Source organism: Piliocolobus tephrosceles, chromosome 15 (genome assembly GCF_002776525.5).
Source record: "Piliocolobus tephrosceles isolate RC106 chromosome 15, ASM277652v3, whole genome shotgun sequence".
Taxonomy (NCBI): domain Eukaryota; kingdom Metazoa; phylum Chordata; class Mammalia; order Primates; family Cercopithecidae; genus Piliocolobus; species Piliocolobus tephrosceles.
In genome coordinates this window covers 103,200,371-103,217,984 of record NC_045448.1, presented here as the reverse complement: position 1 = coordinate 103,217,984, position 17,614 = coordinate 103,200,371, and the positions used below count along the sequence as shown (strand labels likewise).

General features: G+C 43.4%; 1 protein-coding gene across 1 annotated transcript; it reads left to right on the top strand.

Annotated features, from left to right (window-relative positions):
• Positions 1-228: 228 nt before the first annotated feature.
• CNOT11 (CCR4-NOT transcription complex subunit 11) lies at positions 229-17,315 on the top strand. Its single transcript, XM_023211372.1, has 7 exons — positions 229-922; positions 4,946-5,110; positions 9,422-9,574; positions 11,865-12,067; positions 13,683-13,885; positions 16,054-16,150; positions 16,233-17,315. Exons 1-7 carry the CDS (start codon positions 409-411, stop codon positions 16,428-16,430), a joined length of 1,533 nt encoding a protein of 510 aa, XP_023067140.1. The 5' UTR covers positions 229-408; the 3' UTR covers positions 16,431-17,315.
• The last annotated feature ends 299 nt before the right edge of the window (positions 17,316-17,614 follow it).

Genomic DNA, 17,614 nt, shown 5'->3' with positions numbered 1-17,614 from the left:
ATTTACTAGGACCGTCTGGCACCAGGCACTGCCCTGGGGACCGCCAAGGTGCGGCCTTGGTTTGCAGCTGCGCAGACGCACGCGCCCAGGGCGCTCCTGCCCCCGGACCTCAGCTGACCTAGCCCCGAACTCGGCCAGCCCGACCTCGCCCCGCCCCTCCCTTCCCGGGCCCCGCCCCCGCTTCCTGCCAATTCGCCCCGCCTACCCCGCGTCTCCGCATCCTCTTCCTGGCTTCGCGCCATCAGCCTCGCTTTCACTGGGCGCTGTCCCTTTCCGCGGCGGTCTGGTTTCCCCGACGTGTTTTGTTTGCGACGCTGTCGTGTAACAGCGCACTTTACGGCCGCGGGGACGGAGCGAGCCGGCGCCAGGGCCCCTCGGGCCGGGAAGAGAGGAAGGGGAGCGAGGTTGATGCCCGGCGGAGGGGCGAGCGCGGCGTCTTGCCGGCTTCTCACCGCCGCAGAGCAAAGAGTATCCCGGGAAGCGGCAGGGTCGGCGTCCAGGAGCGGCTTCGGGGGCTCCGGCGGCGACAGAGGCGGAGCAAGCGGCCCCGGGTCCGGGAGCGGAGGCCCGGGGGGCCCCGCGGGCAGGATGAGCTTGACCCCGAAGGAGCTCTCGAGCCTGCTCAGCATCATCTCGGAGGAGGCGGGCGGCGGCAGCACCTTCGAGGGCCTGTCCACCGCCTTCCATCACTACTTCAGCAAGGCTGACCACTTCCGCCTGGGTTCGGTGCTCGTCATGCTGCTCCAGCAGCCGGACCTGCTGCCCAGCGCGGCGCAGCGTCTCACGGCGCTCTACCTGCTCTGGGAGATGTACCGCACCGAGCCGCTGGCCGCAAACCCCTTCGCCGCCAGCTTCGCGCACCTGCTCAACCCTGCCCCGCCCGCCCGCGGCGGTCAGGAGCCTGACCGCCCTCCGCTCTCAGGTACCTGCTGAAGCCAGCTGTGCCGTGTGGATAGCGTTAGATTCCGCAGCTTTCCACCTGCGCTGCTGGGAGCTCACCTGAAAGGAAAATTAACTATCCCTGTGAACTGATAATCCTCTTTTTCTGCCTCCCTCTGCGTTCCCACGCCCCTCACTCCCTCCCCGCCTTAACTCTAAAGAATGGAGAGGTCGTAGCTTAATTGCAAGTTCGTGACACCGAAAATAATTTCTCTATACACCCCATCACACATCACATCATAGAGCTCAGTGTAGGTCTTGACATGTTTAGTGTCTCAAATACGGTTCGTTCTTCGAAAGCCCGTCTGTGGTGTGTGAAGTTAAAACCAATGGTAAGACTAGATTTGTCCGCGGTTTTTAGTCTCAAAAGAGTACGTAGAAGTCAGTATTAAGAAGCTGAAGAAGTTATTGGGCGGAAATACACGTGAAACACCATTAAAGACTTTGCAGCCGCCTGCCTTAGCCTGTTAGGGATGGGGGCAGAGGATAGAAAGTCTCAAATTGATGATCTCGCGATTGGAAACACATGACCTACTGGACATTATGTAAAGTGCATTCATGGTATAAATTATGTAAAATATATTTACCATTATGTGGCATTGGTGAGATCAAACTAGTAGGTTGGATGCGAGGCTAATTTGTTTTTAAGCTCAAAGAGGGGATGCTTTATGTGGATTTGCTTTGGGAGAAGAATTGCAGTCAGAAAACAAGAAAAATGGCATGGTGACAAGGGGACCTGAAGGATTTAGGGACCAGTGTAGTGGAGGAAACACATAGCTAGAGACAGGTAACAGCTTGATCTTACATTCCTTAACCAGCATAGGTAGGGCCTGCTATACAGTGAGTCAAGGCTAAGGCAGCAGATTTTGAGGTCATACCAGGAGTTTGTTTTTATGGTACAGGAGGGGCACATTTCTAGTTAGCGTTCCTGCCTGGCACCCCATCAGGATCTCTGATTGGTGTCCTGTAGTGCCCTTATCTAAGAAGGGCAACCTTTGTATTGGCTGAGATGCCCTTAGGGTACAGGTACTTACCCTGCTTTTAAGAAGCTTGTAACTGCCCAGAAAGTGAATGTAACCCAGGTTTGTGGTCAAAACTCACCACCCAGGCCTGGCGAGGCGGCTCACGCCTATAATACCAGCGCTCCTGGAGGCCGAAGTGGTGGAGGTTGGGGGGTGGGAATTGCTTGAGGCCAGGAGTTTGAAACCATGCTGGGCAACATAGTAAGACCCTGTCTACAAAAAAATAAAAATTGTTGGGCATGGGGTGGCTCACCTCTGTAGTCCCAGCTGCTCAGGAGTTTGAGGCAGAAGGATCACTTGAGCCTTTGAGGCTGCAATGAGTTAGGGTGACAGCGAGACCCTGCTTCTAAACAAATACACACAGAGACAACCACCACCCTGGGGTGCTGGTATTAGAGGATTGGGACACTGTGGGATTTAGGTCAGAGGGCCCTTTGAATTCTGAAGAACAAGTGAGGCAAAGGAACTGTGACTTATATAATGTCATTCTCATATACAGTGAATCTAAACCCACACCTAGTCCGTAGACTGCATTGTACACACAGATTTGCCATGGGTGGGATGGCAGTTGCCAGAGAACGAATCCATGGATGGATTATATTTAACCGTTTTGTGCCCCAGATTCCTCATCTGTAAAATGCAAATAGTAACAATTGCCAGCTGGTAGAGTTGTTACAAAGAATAAAAGTACCTGTGAATGTTACCCACTATTATCACCATTATTAAAGTAGGTAGGGATGGTGTGTAGATAACATAGAAGAGAAAATATCAGTGCCAACACCCCACTCCCAGAGCTGCTGATATTTTCTGTTTAGGGTAAGACATTTAGTGGGTATGTCTTCAGAATGCTTTTCAGATGACTCTGAACAGAGGCAGGACTGTGACTGTGTAATGCTGGGTAGTACAGAGGAGGGAACGACCACCCCACCCATGGAGCCAGAGAGATTCTCAGGAGTGATACTTTTGCTGGGTATTGATTAGGGATGCGGGTGGGAGGGCAGGAGTGGCTCTGCCAGGTATTATTAAAGAACTGAGTGTAAAGCTGTGTGCGGTGGCTCATGCCTGCAATCCCAGCACTTCGGGAGGCTGAGGCAGGCAGATCACTTGAGGCCAGGAGTTCAAAACTAGCCTGGCTAACATGATAAAACCCCATCTCTACCTAAAATACAAAAATCAGCCCAGCATGATGGTGCACTCCTGTAATCCTAGCTACTCAGGAGTCTGAGGCAGGAGAATTGCTTGAACCTGGGAGTCGGAGGCTGCAGTGAGCTGAGATCACACCACTGCACTCCAGCCTGGGCAACAGAGTGAGGCTGCCTCAAAGCAAAAAAAGGAACTGGGTGTAGAAGTTGAGGGATTTTGTGCATCTGGGGTGTAGGGTACATGGATGGGACAGAAGGTCAAGAAGTGAGATTAGGAAGGTGCACTGGGACCACATTATAAAGGGTCTTGAAATGGTATAGAAATCTGGGTTTAATTATGTGTAAACGGGTTAAGTAATGTGATCAGATCTGCACTCTAGAGATATAACTAAATGGTAAGAGGAAGTGTGGACTCTGGGTGGTGAGTGGGCAGGGGTCAAAACGGGGAGCTGGGGAATTCAGTAGAGAGGGCAAGAGTACTCCAGGCAAGAGAGGAGTGGGGGCTAGGGCTGAGGGCATGCAGCCTGTTGACATTGCAGCAGTGGGAGGGATGAGGCTTGATGAGCAATCAAACATGGGACAAAAGGGAAGGAACATTCAGCCTTGTGGGAATTTGTAAACTGCATTGTGTGTTGAATCAGGTAGTGTATTTGGATTGCTACTGGTTGCTCTTCTGTTTATTCCACTTTACACAGTGGAAACAGAGAAGAAAGAAAAGCATGTCTGAGCACTGTAGTGTTGTCTGTTTTTGCTTGCATATATAAGCTTTAGCCTTTGCAGGAATTGAGGCAGTTTAGAAAATGAAGTTATTGGGCCAGGCATGGTGGCTCACACCTGTAATCCCAGCACTTTAGGAGTCCGAGGCGGGTGGATCACGAGGTCAGCAATCGAGACCATCCTGGCTAACATGGTGAAACCCTGTCTCTACTTAAAAATACAAAAAATTAGCTGGGTGTGGTGGCAGGCGCCTTCATTCCCAGCTACTTGGGAGGCTGAGGCAGGAGAAGGGCGTGAACCCGGGAGGCAAAGCTTGCAGTGAGCCGAGATCGCACCACTTGTACTCCAGCCTGGGTGACACAGCGAGACTCCATCTCAAAAAAAAAAAAAAAAAAAAGAAAAGTTATTAATGTAAGAGGTAAAGAGGAAAGAAACACCAGGTGGGGTGTGGTGACTCACGCCTGTAATCCCAGCACTTCGGGAGGCCAAGGCAGGTGGATCACCTGAGGTCAGGAGTTTGAGACCAGCCTGGCCAACATGGTGAAACCATGTCTCTACTGAAAATACAAAAATTGGCTGGGCATGGTGGCGGGTGCCTGTAATCCCAGCTACTTGGGAGGCTGAGGCAGGAGAATCACTTGAACCCGGAGGTTGCAGTGAGCTGAGATCATGCTACTGCACTCCAGCCTGGGGGATAAGAGTGAGACTTCATCACAAAAAAGAAAAAAAAAAAAGAAAAAACCACGAAAGGCAGCATGGCAGTCAAAGACAGATTTTCTTTAGTTAAAACCTGAGAGGCACTCCTGGCCAATGTTTTAACTAAAGAAAACCTGTCTTTCACTGCTAAGCCACGTTTTGTGTTTCTTTCCTCTTTCTTTAACTCTTAAAATTAACAGGTACAAAAACCTTAAGTTTCATTGGTAGGGCCACAGATCATAGAATTTCAAATGACATATTTAATTACATCGTTCATAAATGTATATATTTGGTTGACTGAAACTTAATTATAATTTAGTTCTTAAAAATATATGGCTTGAAGTGGCAAGTAGCAAGTACTGATTTTACCATTCAAGTTGATTTTTAAAAGTAACCATTGGAGAAATTGTTATACATTTTTGTTTGCAGGATTTTTACCTCCTATAACTCCACCAGAAAAGTTTTTTCTTTCCCAGCTGATGCTGGCACCCCCACGGGAACTCTTCAAAAAGACGCCTCGCCAGATTGCGCTGATGGACGTTGGAAACATGGGCCAGTCTGTGGACATTAGCGGGCTTCAGTTAGCCTTGGCCGGTAAGGAGGAATCAATGGTTTGGGCATTCCTGTGTGGTAATATTAGGACTTTCTTGTTGAGGACTATACTAAAATGATGGTTTTTATAACTGCTAAAAGGTTAGTATCATCCGTTTTAAAAAGTAGTTTTAGTACTGGATCTTAAATGGAAGTCTTGGCTGGGCACGGTGGCTCACACCTGTAATCCCAGCACTTTGGGAGACTGAGGCGGGCGGATCATTTGAGGTCAGGAGTTTGAGACTAGCCTGGCCAGCATGGTGAAACCCTGTCTCTACTAAATATACAAAAAATTAGCCGGGTGTGGTGGTCACACCTGTAATCCCGGCTACTCAGGAGGCTGAGGCAGGAGAATAGCTTGAACCTGGGAGGTGGAGGTTGCAGTGAGCCAAGAAGGCACCACTGCACTCCAGCCTAGGCTATAGCAAGACTCCACCTCTAAATGAATGAATGAATGAATAAATAAATGGAAATCTTTATTTTTGGATGCTAATAGCTTATAAATTCATTTGTAGTTTTCACTTGAATTGATTGCTTTTCCTGATTTAGAAGAAAGCTGGATAAAATTTAGTGTTTTTTTAAAATTCTGATTGGAAGACTTAATATTTGTTAAAATGTCAATACTATCCAAAACAATCAGATTTGGTGCAATCCTGTCAAAATTCCAACAGTGTTTTTTGCAGAAATAGAAAAATCCGGCCAGTTACAGTGGCTCACACCTGTAATTGGGAGGCTGAGGCACAAGAATCACTTGAACCTGGGAGGCGGAGGTTGCAGTGAGCCGAGATTGCACCACTACACTTCAGCCTGGGTGACAGAGTGAGACTGTGTCTCAAAAAAAAAAGGAAAAATCCATCTTTGAATTGAAGAAAGGCTGGCGTAGTAGCTCATGCCTGTAGTCTTTGGGAGAGGCTGAAGTGGGAGGATCATTTGAGGGCAGGAGTTCAAGACTAGCCTGGGCAACATAGGGAGACTTTGTCTCTACAAATAATTAAAAACTTAGCTGGGTGTGGTGGTGCATGCCTGTGGTCTCAACTACTTGGGAGGCCTAAGTGGGAGGATCACTTGAGCCTGGGAGATTGCAGTGAGCTGTGATTGCGCCACTGCCCTCCAGCCTGCATGACAGTGTGAGACCTGTCTCAAGGAACCCTCAATAGCCAAACCCAATGTACTCTTGGCATCCTTGTTGAAAATAATTTGCCCATATATGCAAGGATTTATTTCTGGGCTTTCTATTCCATTCCATTTGTCTATGTCTGTCTTTCTGCCAGTACCACACTGTTTTGATTATTGTAGCTTTGTATTAAGTTTTGAAATTGGGAGGTATGAAACTTTCAACTTCGTTCTCATTCAGGATTGTTCTGGCACATTCTGTGTTAAACATGTAAGCAAATGAATGAGTGCTCTTGAAGTAAACAGTGTGTTCTGACAGAAAATTACAGGAGAAGGAGAACTGGTGGTGAGAGAGAGGGTCTCTGAGTTCTGAAGGAGGCACTTTGGGCTTACCTGCTATAAGCTGATCACTAGTTTACCACACAACTGGCCAGTTTTTACATTTTGGTTGATAGTATGTTATCTAACATTTTGTACTTCAACAATCTGATATTTTTAAAAATGGCATTCATTTTGTCACTTGAGAGCAACTCAGTAGGGAAATTGTAATATGTAGCTGGGTTTGTGAATGCTTGACTTTGTAATTAAGTAAGCTGAAGTATTAATTTTGACAATGCCCCATCATCCTCTTAGACTTCATAGACCTGTGACATTTGGCTTCTGATATAAGGTGACATGTTGCAATAAACAACTTTTCCTTTGGAACATTGTTAAGCTTTAAACTATTGGGTATTAACAATACAACAATGGGGCCAGGCACAGTGGTCCTTACCTGTAATCCCAGCAGTTTGGGAGGCCGAAGCATGAGAGTCACTTGAGCCCAGGAGTTTAAAACCAGCCTGGGCAACATAGGGGGACCCTGTCTCTACAAAAGTAATTAAAAAAAAATTAGTTGGGTGTGGTAGTGTGTGCATCTGTGGTCCCAGCTACCTAGGAGGCTGACATAAGAGGATCGCTTGATCCTGGGAGGTCAAGTCTGCACTGAGCTGTGATTGCACCACTGCACTCCAGCCTGGGCAACAGAGTGAGACCCTGTCAGAAAAGCAGAGACAAGAACAATGTAACAAAGGTTATTTTCTGAAACCAAAAGAAATCTTTTTAAGACTTTTTAAGGTTGTACTAATAAGTACAAAAGTACTTATTAGCCACTAGTGCCAGATATAATTTAATAGAAATAAAATGATTATTTTTATTTATTCCTGACAAACACCAAAGATACTTTGAAAACTGGATACAGAAGTGATATATTCTGATGGTTCTAGCTTAGTATTTATAATAATATTTATAGTATTTAAATAGTATTTATTTATCATAATAAAGTGAGAATCGCATCTCATCTTCCTTTTAACTTGGGATGTCTTGAGCCAGACGTGAGAAAGTTGTGAAGTATATCACGTGGAGGAAGGATCACACGCCTTAGAGTAAGGGCTGAGAAGTCTGCCCGAGTGGCTAAGCTTGCTGCTTGCCATTCTCTCCCCAGCTGGCAGATGTCCGAATCCATTCCTCCTCACAAGTGTAAAGAAAAAGCAAGCATGCCTCTCTACTCTGGAGCTAGCCACCCAGACTGTCTCTCTGGAGGCCTAAAATTCACGTGTCTTACGGTAGCATCCGTGGACCACAGGTGTATTTTTGGATGATGCAGTTTGTATTTTCTTAACTTTAAAAAAGCAAGCAGACAAGTTAAACATAAGTGACTACAGGGGGTGAAGTTTTACCCCAACAATGACAGTATTCATTTCAGAGGTTTTGTTTTTCTTTATGATTTATTCCTGACAAACACTGATCACTAGTTTACCACACAACTGGCCAGTTTTTACATTTTGGTTGATAGTATGTTATCTAACATTTTGTACTTCAACAATCTGATATTTTTAAAAATGGCATTACAGGATAATTTTAGTGAGTATTTCTCTTAATAAATGAATGAGAAAAGATGCTCTGTGTCTAAGGCATCTTTTCATATGTCTGGCCATTTTTCCATCGGGTCAATGGTCTTTTACTGATTTGTGTAGTTCTTTACTCAGGAATTTAGCCAGGTGTTTTTAAAATTATACAATCTGAAATAAAACGTGCATTCGCTTTTTAAAGAAATTATAATTAAGTGAACCTGGAGCAACCTGCCATCCAAGTTAAGAAAGAGAATATTTTCAGGGCCAAGAGGCTCCCTGTGTGTTTCTCCAGGTGGCTGCCTCATCACTAACCTGGTTTTTATGATAATCATCCTGAATTTGCTTCCCTCCTGTGCCTGCCTGTAGTTTCACGTTGCATGCCCTTGAACTTGATATATGTGGGATTGTACTGCATTTCTTCTTTTGTGCTTTTCTTCTGTTGGGGGGTGAAGAGATGAGTCCATGCTGATGGCATGTAACTGCAGTGGCTGCTCTTCATTGCTGCTGTGGTACCTTCACACTGTGGAATACCAAGTTCTGTATCCATCCTGCCACTGATGGACATAATACTGCTGTGAACATTCTTGCACCTTATTCTGGGGCGCGTGTGAAAGTGTGTCTCCTAGATGGAAAGAGATGCACATGTAAAACTTTATAAGGAAACGTCAAATTGTTTTCCAAAGTTGCTGTGCCATTTTTCATTCCTGTAACAGTGTGCAAGTTACCTTACATCCTCTTCCGCATTTGATAATGTCAAGTTTATACATTTTTGCCAGTCTGGTGGGTATGTTATAGTACCTTGTGTTTTAACAGGATTTTCCCTAGTTCCTAATGGGATTAAACATCTTTTCAGATTTTTTTGGCCATTCAGCCTTTTTAAATAAAATGCTTATTAAAGTTATTAGTTTATTTTTTCCTGTTGGGTTTTTTTTTTCAATTGATTTACAAATTTATGTACAGTATGTCCTCAACATCACTGACAGGTTGTTGGAAACTGGATTTAAGTGAAGTGATGTAGATCAGGTCCTTGAATAACACTGTTTCATCAACACTGTTTTATTATAACATTGATGAAAATAATTGTTATATGTCGTTTCACTTAGTTGCAGATGCCAAGAATCTTTCAGCGACCTTAAGTGAGGACCTGCTGTACGTACAGACACACACACATACTCTTTCTCTCTCTCTCTCTGTGAATCTGGCTCTTTGTTTTTCTGTGTTACAGATAGCTTACCTCAGTCGGTAGCTTGTCTTTTCACTCTCCTCATGATGTCCATAATTTTAAAACGTCTCCTATTTTAACCTTTTCCAGAACGCCAATCTGAACTGCCAACACAAAGCAAAGCGAGCTTCCCCAGTATTCTCAGTGACCCAGACCCGGATTCTTCTAATTCTGGATTTGACAGCTCAGTTGCCTCTCAGATCACAGAAGCTTTAGTCAGCGGACCAAAGCCACCTATTGAAAGTAGGTATATGTAAATTAATTTATACTCTTGGTTTTATTCCGTCTGCATCCTCTAGGACTTTTCAGTTTTTTGAGATATCATCTTATTTTTGTTATGACTTAAATTGTAATTTAGTGTGAACCTTTCTAGTGTAGTGAGTATCTAGAACATAGAAGAGATGTTCAGTGACAATTAGTTTCTTTAAGAAAAGTGCATGCCAGGTTGTTTGTTGCATGTCTATCCTATGCATACCTAAAGATACAGGCCGGGTGCGGTGGCTCACACCTGTAATCCCAGCATTTGGGAGGCCGAGGCGGGTGGATCACTTGAGGTCAGGAGTTTCACACCATCCTGGCCAACATGGTGAAACCCTGTCTTTATTAAAAATACAAAAATTAGCCAAGTGTAGTGGCGGGCGCCTGTAGTCCCAGCTACTCAGGAGGCTGAGGCAGGAGAATTGCTCGAACCTGGGAGGCAGAGGTTGCAGTGAGCCAAGATTGCACCACTGCACTCCAGCCTGGGGGACAGAGTGAGAGAGTGTTTCAAAAAGGAAAAAAAAAATTTTTTTTTAAATGAGATTCTGATTTTACTGAATTGAGTCTTTTTGTAGCAGCTCATTATCTTTTTGTTTCATACCTCTTAAGTAATCTTACCACTATCATTTCCTTTTCCATTTTAAAGTTTTTCTTATAAGCTCCTAATTTAATTCAAAGAAAACACTTGTAGAATTTGAAATAATATTAGCTGTATTTTTGGGGGGATTTCTTTAAGAGGTGGAGTCTTGCTGTGATGCCCAGGCTGGACTCCATCCCCTGAGGCTCAGGGGATCCTCCTACCTTAGACTCCCGCGTAGTTGGAATTACAGGCATGCACCACTCTACCTGGCATCTCTTCTGTGTGCTTTGAATTATGAAGGCAAGCTTTCTGCTTTGGAATGAGAACATGTTTACCCAATGATAGTGTGGTATCACCATGAGTTTGAAATTCACACAGTGACTTTTGTACCATTTGGTTTACAGTATATCCTTGGCATACATAGGTTTAATATTTGAAATTTCCGCTAGTCACAAGTGTGACTGAAATGTCCATGGCATGTAGTGGCTGCTTTTTAATATTTGCTTGGGCACAACTCTAAATTGCATAGGTCACCAGGAAGATATGTGAAAAGCAGATCACTCATCATAAGTGGGTCTAGCCAAATACCCGATGTCCCCACCTCGCAGGAACTCTCTATCACATAAGTAGTACTTCTTATAAATTGGTGAAAACTTTATTTTTGTAAGTGGTTGAAGGGAGATTCAGATGCTGGTCCTGGTGAGGTAAGTGAAGAGGCAGTGGAGATGTTTAAGATAAAGTGACGATTTTTAACCAGAAAATAGATGTTTTCTGTAAACTCAACGGTAGACTCTCACATTTGGCAGGGCTAGGATCCATGATAGGAATAAACGACTTCTGCCCTATGTGGATCCATGATAGGAGTAAGCCACTTCTGCCCTATGTGGATCCATGATAGGAATAAGCCACTTCTGCCCTATGTGGATCCATGATAGGAATAAGCCACTTCTGCCCTATGTGGAAGCCATGTGAGATGTGAAATGGGTTCAGCAGAAGTCCTAGCCAGCATTTATTTCAGTGGGTTTGTAACTCGGGGATGAATCTTGTTTTATAAAACAGTTGAGTTGAACCACTTCATTTTCCTTTTGTACTTTTATTGTTTTCTGAAAATAAATACAGCATTTGTGAATTTAGGGATTCATGACAGTCTCCACATTCATTTCAAAATATCAAAAGGCAACCATACTTTTCCTCCTGCTGTTTCATCGCCACGTAATTTGTTACTTCAGTTATAAGATGCAAAGATAAAACTAGTACAGATCACAGTGGCGGCTGAACAAACAGTGAAAAGCAGAACAAATAGTGGTAACTCAGAATAGGATGTGTGAGGACATAGTATTTCATTTTTTTCATCAAAAGTCTTCACCCGTTTAGCAGTCGTGCCCGTTTGCTGTTGAGTGGTCATGCTCGAGTGCAGCGTGGGCAGGCCACGGCCAGGCTTTCCTCATTTCTCCAAAAATGAATAGCTTGTTCTCTGGCATCACGCTGGTACAGTGTTCTTTCATTGTCTTGTTTGCATTCTGACCGAAGCCCTGCCTTCCTGTGTCATTCCTGCTTCTGATTTTGAAGTATAAGAGTTTTAGTCACGTCATCCTTACTAAGAGATATCTTTGCGTACTTTATTAAGTGAAATGTGTGAGATGTGTAGAGATGTGAGCTTCCTGATAGGAGCAACTATCACTGCTCTCATTACAGGCCATTTTCGACCAGAGTTTATTCGTCCACCGCCTCCACTCCACATTTGTGAGGATGAACTGGCCTGGCTAAACCCCACAGAGCCTGACCACACAATCCAGTGGGATAAATCAATGTGTGTGAAGAATAGCACTGGTGTGGAGATCAAGCGAATAATGGCCAAAGCCTTCAAAAGCCCCTTATCCTCTCCCCAACAAACACAGGTGTGTATTGATTGTAAGCATTTTCTTACCTAAAATTTATTTTTAATTAAAAAAAATTTGTTTTTGAGACAGTCTGTCGCTCGGTTGCCCAGGGTGGAGTGTAGTGGCACGATCTTGGCTCATTGCAACCTCTGCCTCCTGAATTCAAGTGATTCTCGTGCCTCAGCCTCCCCAGCAGTTGGGACTACAGGCATGCACCACCATGCCCGGCTAATTTCTGTATTTTTGGTAGAGATGGGGTTTTGCCATTGTTGGCCAGGCTGGTCTGGCCTCAAGTGATCTGCCAGCCTTGGCCTCCCAAAGTGCTGGGATTACAGTTGTGAGCCACTGCACTCAGCCATTGTGAGCCTTTTCTTATCTTTAATCCAACAAGAGTATTTTTTTGGAAAGTGATAAGCAGTCAACTAATCCTGTCACCATGAGGCCACAGTAGGAAGTTGCAAAGGTTTTTGGGTCTCTGAAGTTTTGTTCTGCCCTTTGGTAGTTTTGCTGTGGTGGGGCAAGAAGTCTGATGGCTGAAAATGTTCTGACGCTTCTTTGTGATCAGTTTGTCCCTGGGAGAGGTGGGGTCGTGGGGGTGTCACTGCTGCATACAGTGGGACACTTTCCACAGTGGTTACGTTTGAGCAGACAGTAACGCTTCTGATGGAAAGCGGAGTTACTGACAGGCTGTAGGGAGGAAACAAGGCTGGGAAGGGGAACCTGCCGCCATCACACAGCTGGATCGTGGTGGATTTGAGATTAAAGTAGCCCCCACTGCCTGAGCGGGAGACTGGATGACTCCCCTCAGGAGAGGCAAGGCCACTCTTCTACTGGTTGGTGAATTTTATCCAGTTTGCATTAGAACTTTTCAGGAGATATTGACCTCTCCAATCAAGTCTGCCACCAAAAGTATCATTTTCAAAATGAAATAATGAATAGCAATGTTTGTAGTTCGCTTTGCTCACGAGACTATCCTGAAAACACAGTCCACTGTGGAACATACAAGTAGACAGGGAAAAAAAAAAACAAACAGCATAGGACATTTAAAGAGGAAGTGCTTATTTGGTGGAAAAAATCTTTTGGGGATACCTGTTTGAATTACAAAGTGTGGCTGTGACTTGGGTAAAGTTCTGCAGACTGATGACTTGCAGCAGGTTCGCTGTCCTGCTTCCCACTCCGCCCCCTTCTCAGGTAGTTCTGGTCTCTGCCTGAGTGGGGTGGGGCAGGACTGTTTCTTGGGAGAACTAGTTGGTCATTAAGATTATTTTTAGTTACAACAGATGACAGAAAAAAAAAAAACCTGCAAAGGACTTGACATCGTTACAACCAGACAGTGTTGTATCTGACCAGAGTATGGAGTCTGGCCTGATGTCCAGGAAGAGGAATCATTAGCATATTTATAAACTGTCTTAGATGTGTCTGCGTTTTAGTTTGTTCAAAATTAAAATGTAAATTTAGAAATGTCAAGACATCATGGGTTTGAAGGAAGAAATTTATGGAGTTGGTTCAATGCAGATAGTTTTGTAGCTTTTTTTTGTAAGAAAAAATGCTTATTTCATATACATGGGGGGAAAAATTGACTCAAGACCCTCTTTTTCTCTCCTCTCTCTCTTTAAAAATCTGGTGTATTTAGCTCCTTGGTGAGTTGGAGAAAGACCCCAAACTTGTCTACCACATTGGCCTCACCCCAGCCAAACTTCCTGACCTTGTGGAAAACAACCCTTTAGTCGCTATAGAAATGTTGCTGAAATTAATGCAGTCAAGCCAGATCACTGAGTATTTCTCTGTCCTGGTCAATATGGACATGTCTTTGCATTCAATGGAAGTTGTAAATCGGTAAGTTTCTAGATTTGATCAAATGTGTGGGGATAGATACAAATTAGATGGCCAGGAAGGAAAAACTGTAACAGATTTTTGTCTTGATATTATTGGCGTAAGATTAACTATTAAAGAAATAATCTAAGCCTTAGCATTCACTACATGTGAATTTAGCATGCGTTAATAAGAACTGAGGGTAGGATTTCAAACATATTTAGTGTTAGTAGAAGCATAAATGAAAATTGCTGAAATTTATTTTATTTTACTTATTTTTTTTGAGAGGGAGTCTCACTCTTTCGCTCAGGCTAGAGTACAGTGGTGCAATCTCAGCTCACCGCAACCTCTACCCCCTGGGTTCAAGCAATTCTCCTGCCTTAGCCTCCCTAGTAGCTGGGATTACAGGTGTGTGTGCTACCACACCCAGCTAATTTTTGTACTTTTAGTAGAGATGGGGTTTTGCCATGTTGGTCAGGCTGGTTTCGAACTCCTGACCTCAAGTGATCTGCCCACCTCAGCCTCCCAAAGTGCAAGGATTACAGGCGTGAGCCACTGTGCCAGCCAATTACTGAAATTCATTTCCCTGTACATAGTCCTATCTTCTTTATCCCTATACAAATACAGATATTTTTTTCTTAGTGACTAACAGCTGTAAGTGTGGAAAAATATGGACCTTAAGAGCTGAGAATCCTAGGAATGCCGTCCTAGCTTCCTCGTGCTCTTCTCCCAGCCTTTCTGACCCCGCGTCTCCTGACCCTGCCATCCTTGACTGTCAGGAAAATAGAACGTCTTCCCTTCTTGATGTGTGCTGTACAGTGTTTGCATTTTATAGTATTTTCCTTACAAGTATCTTTTAGGTAAATTGTGAATTAGATGGGCTGGAGGGCTTCAGTTGTTTATGTGCAGGATGGCCAGAGGTTCAGGTGTGCCTGAGTCCTGGTGGAGGCTTTGCATCCCGAGCTTCCTTGCATCCTGAGCTCCCTTTCATGTGGTATCCTGCTTTGGATGATAAATTATATGGTCCTCCTATATGGGGAAATCCGTTCTGAGTGCCAAGCGACTAAACTTCAGTGAGAGCATAGTTTTTAACACTTGTTTGTAAGTTGGGGCTTTTTGAAAAAAATCTATGTGAAATTGAACTACAGAATGTGCCCTTTTTTCATCAACTATTGGGGGAAAAAAGCCCAGCTGGAAGCCAAGGGTGTGGAAGTACGTGGATAGAAGGAGAGTGCATTCTTTTAGGGGCAGGAGAGGGAGGAAGCGTGAGGTTTCCAAAGTAATTTTTAACTTTAACCTTGGTCACCGGCAAAACCAGCTAGCTGCTTGTTGAAAACGTGTTGCTGCATTTCTCCCACTCCTTGTTCCAGTGTTTCCCCTACTGAGTGAAGACTCTCTTTTCAGTGGCCCAGTTCCGTGCAGGTTTGCCTGCACAGCGTGGATTGACCACGCTGAGCGTTCACTTCTCCTTCACCATATTCTTAGAGCAGTTCTTGTCTCTACCAGACATTTAGCCCTGAGTCCAAGATGCAGAATCACTACATCTTTTTGTCAGTGCGATTCTGTCTGCTCAGTATCTTGGAATTCAAGGACAGGGTCCTGTTTGTTTTCCCCCCAACACCTATCACAGTGCATCATCCTTAAGCGTGAAAACACGTTTGTTGGTGACACACAAATCTCAAGTGACTGCAGTAGCTCATGACAGTGTCCTTGGAGCACTGCCTCCTCATGCCTTATTGAAAAAAGTTTTGAGGTCTGGTAAGTTTAGAAAAGGTAGCATATGTTAATCTTTTGGAAATTCATACTTTGAGTATGGAATTCCTGTTCCCACCCCACTCATTTTTCTCCTTAAAACATTCCATGTAATCCTTTGGAAAATGCTTTGGCCTTCATGATGATTCTAAATTCCAATAACAGACCATGACTTATGATTTAATCAAGAATACTCAGGGGCAGGGCTCAAAAAATAATTGCGATATGTAAAAAGTAGAGACATTTTTAAAACAGTGTTATTTATGGGTAAGTAGGTGTGGGTCTTAGGTTTACTTGCCCAAATGTATTTAAAACCAGGGAACTGGATATGTCAGAAAATTCCACCAGATGACCGAAGCACATTTTGTATTTTATGGTTAACAGTGTTTTTCAATGTTAGCAAATGAAATTAATGGCCCAAATTTTCTTTTATGAAACAGACTAACTACAGCTGTTGATCTACCTCCTGAATTTATTCACCTTTATATATCAAATTGCATCTCTACTTGTGAACAAATTAAGGATAAATATATGCAGGTAATAGAAATTTCTGTAAATTTTACAATTGCCTGCCAGGAAAATGAGCACACTAACATTTGTTTTTTTTCCCCTTTTTCAGAATCGGTTGGTGCGTCTTGTGTGTGTGTTTCTCCAATCCTTGATCCGTAACAAAATTATTAATGTACAGGATTTGTTTATAGAAGTGCAGGCATTCTGTATTGAATTCAGTAGGATACGAGAAGCTGCTGGTCTTTTCCGGTTGTTGAAGACATTGGATACTGGGGAAACACCTTCTGAGACCAAAATGTCAAAATAATACCTCATCAGAACCATCCCATCCATTCACTGTTCAGCTGTACTGTGACTTAGTTTTTACACCGTTAAAACCCTGAGTGGATTGTTTGGTCTGATGCATATAAACAGTTCGGATGCATATAAACAGTACTTTATCTACTTAAAGCAAAGTTTTGCTTTCTTGGATGACTTTTTCTGTGAGATGACTTTTTGATAAGAACTGGGGAAAACGTGTCTTTTAGGTGTCTTGCTGATGACTATCCATAGGAGGAATGGCTATCCCAAAAAAATAGATGTTTTTTGTTTTTTTAAGCACTAAAGAACAAAATGTGTTTTTCATTAATACAGGCTTCTGATGAAACAGGAATCCAGTTTTCGTAAAGTTCCAATGTTGATAATGGAGTAAATTCTTAAACATTTGTGATACTGTCCTAGAGGTGAAAGCAGCTGAATGTTTCTGAACCATCAAGAGGCAAACAGGAGTTTGGTTCTTGAACTTGCTTATGCACAAAGCTCTTAACTCCTCATGAACCAAGGATTTACTTATAACTTTCTCCTTGTCGTGGAGGCTTAATAGACAACAGAATAAATGCATTTCTTGGGCCTCTTATAAACTTGGGAACTCTTAGAAAGCTGCCTCTATTACCAGGCTGTAATAGCTGGTATAGTTTTTTGGTTTTTTTCCTCTTAAGATGTTCTGTTATTAGTCTGAGACAGCCATTATTTTAAGGAAAAACATCAGTCACTGCTCTGGGAGGTAATTTCCTGTGGGGTCTGCACCCTCCTGTCTGGGTGGTGGATGTGGGTTTGAGAAGTAGGAGAGCAGGGTGGTACCATGTGGGCTCTTACCCTTTATGTGATTTTGGACAACAGTGCCTTCCATTAAAGTTCTTTTTATCAGCTGTTATCTGATATATTTTTTATTTTAAGAAATCATGAGAAATTCCTTTTACTGAGGTATTTTCAAAGTGTATTTACAAGGGAGATAATCTGTTCAACAGGAATTACTCTCTAAAGTTTTGAAAAAGTTAAAGGAAACCAAGCCAAGTGATTTTAAGGTAAGTAAAAGTTCCAATCTTAAAACTCTGGAGAAAGTAGTACTAAAGATTTATAACAAATTGTCTTAGTTTTTCACTATAAGAGAAATGTTTAAGAATGTTTGCTTAGAGGAAATAATGAACTAAGCCCATCTATCAGAGGACTGCC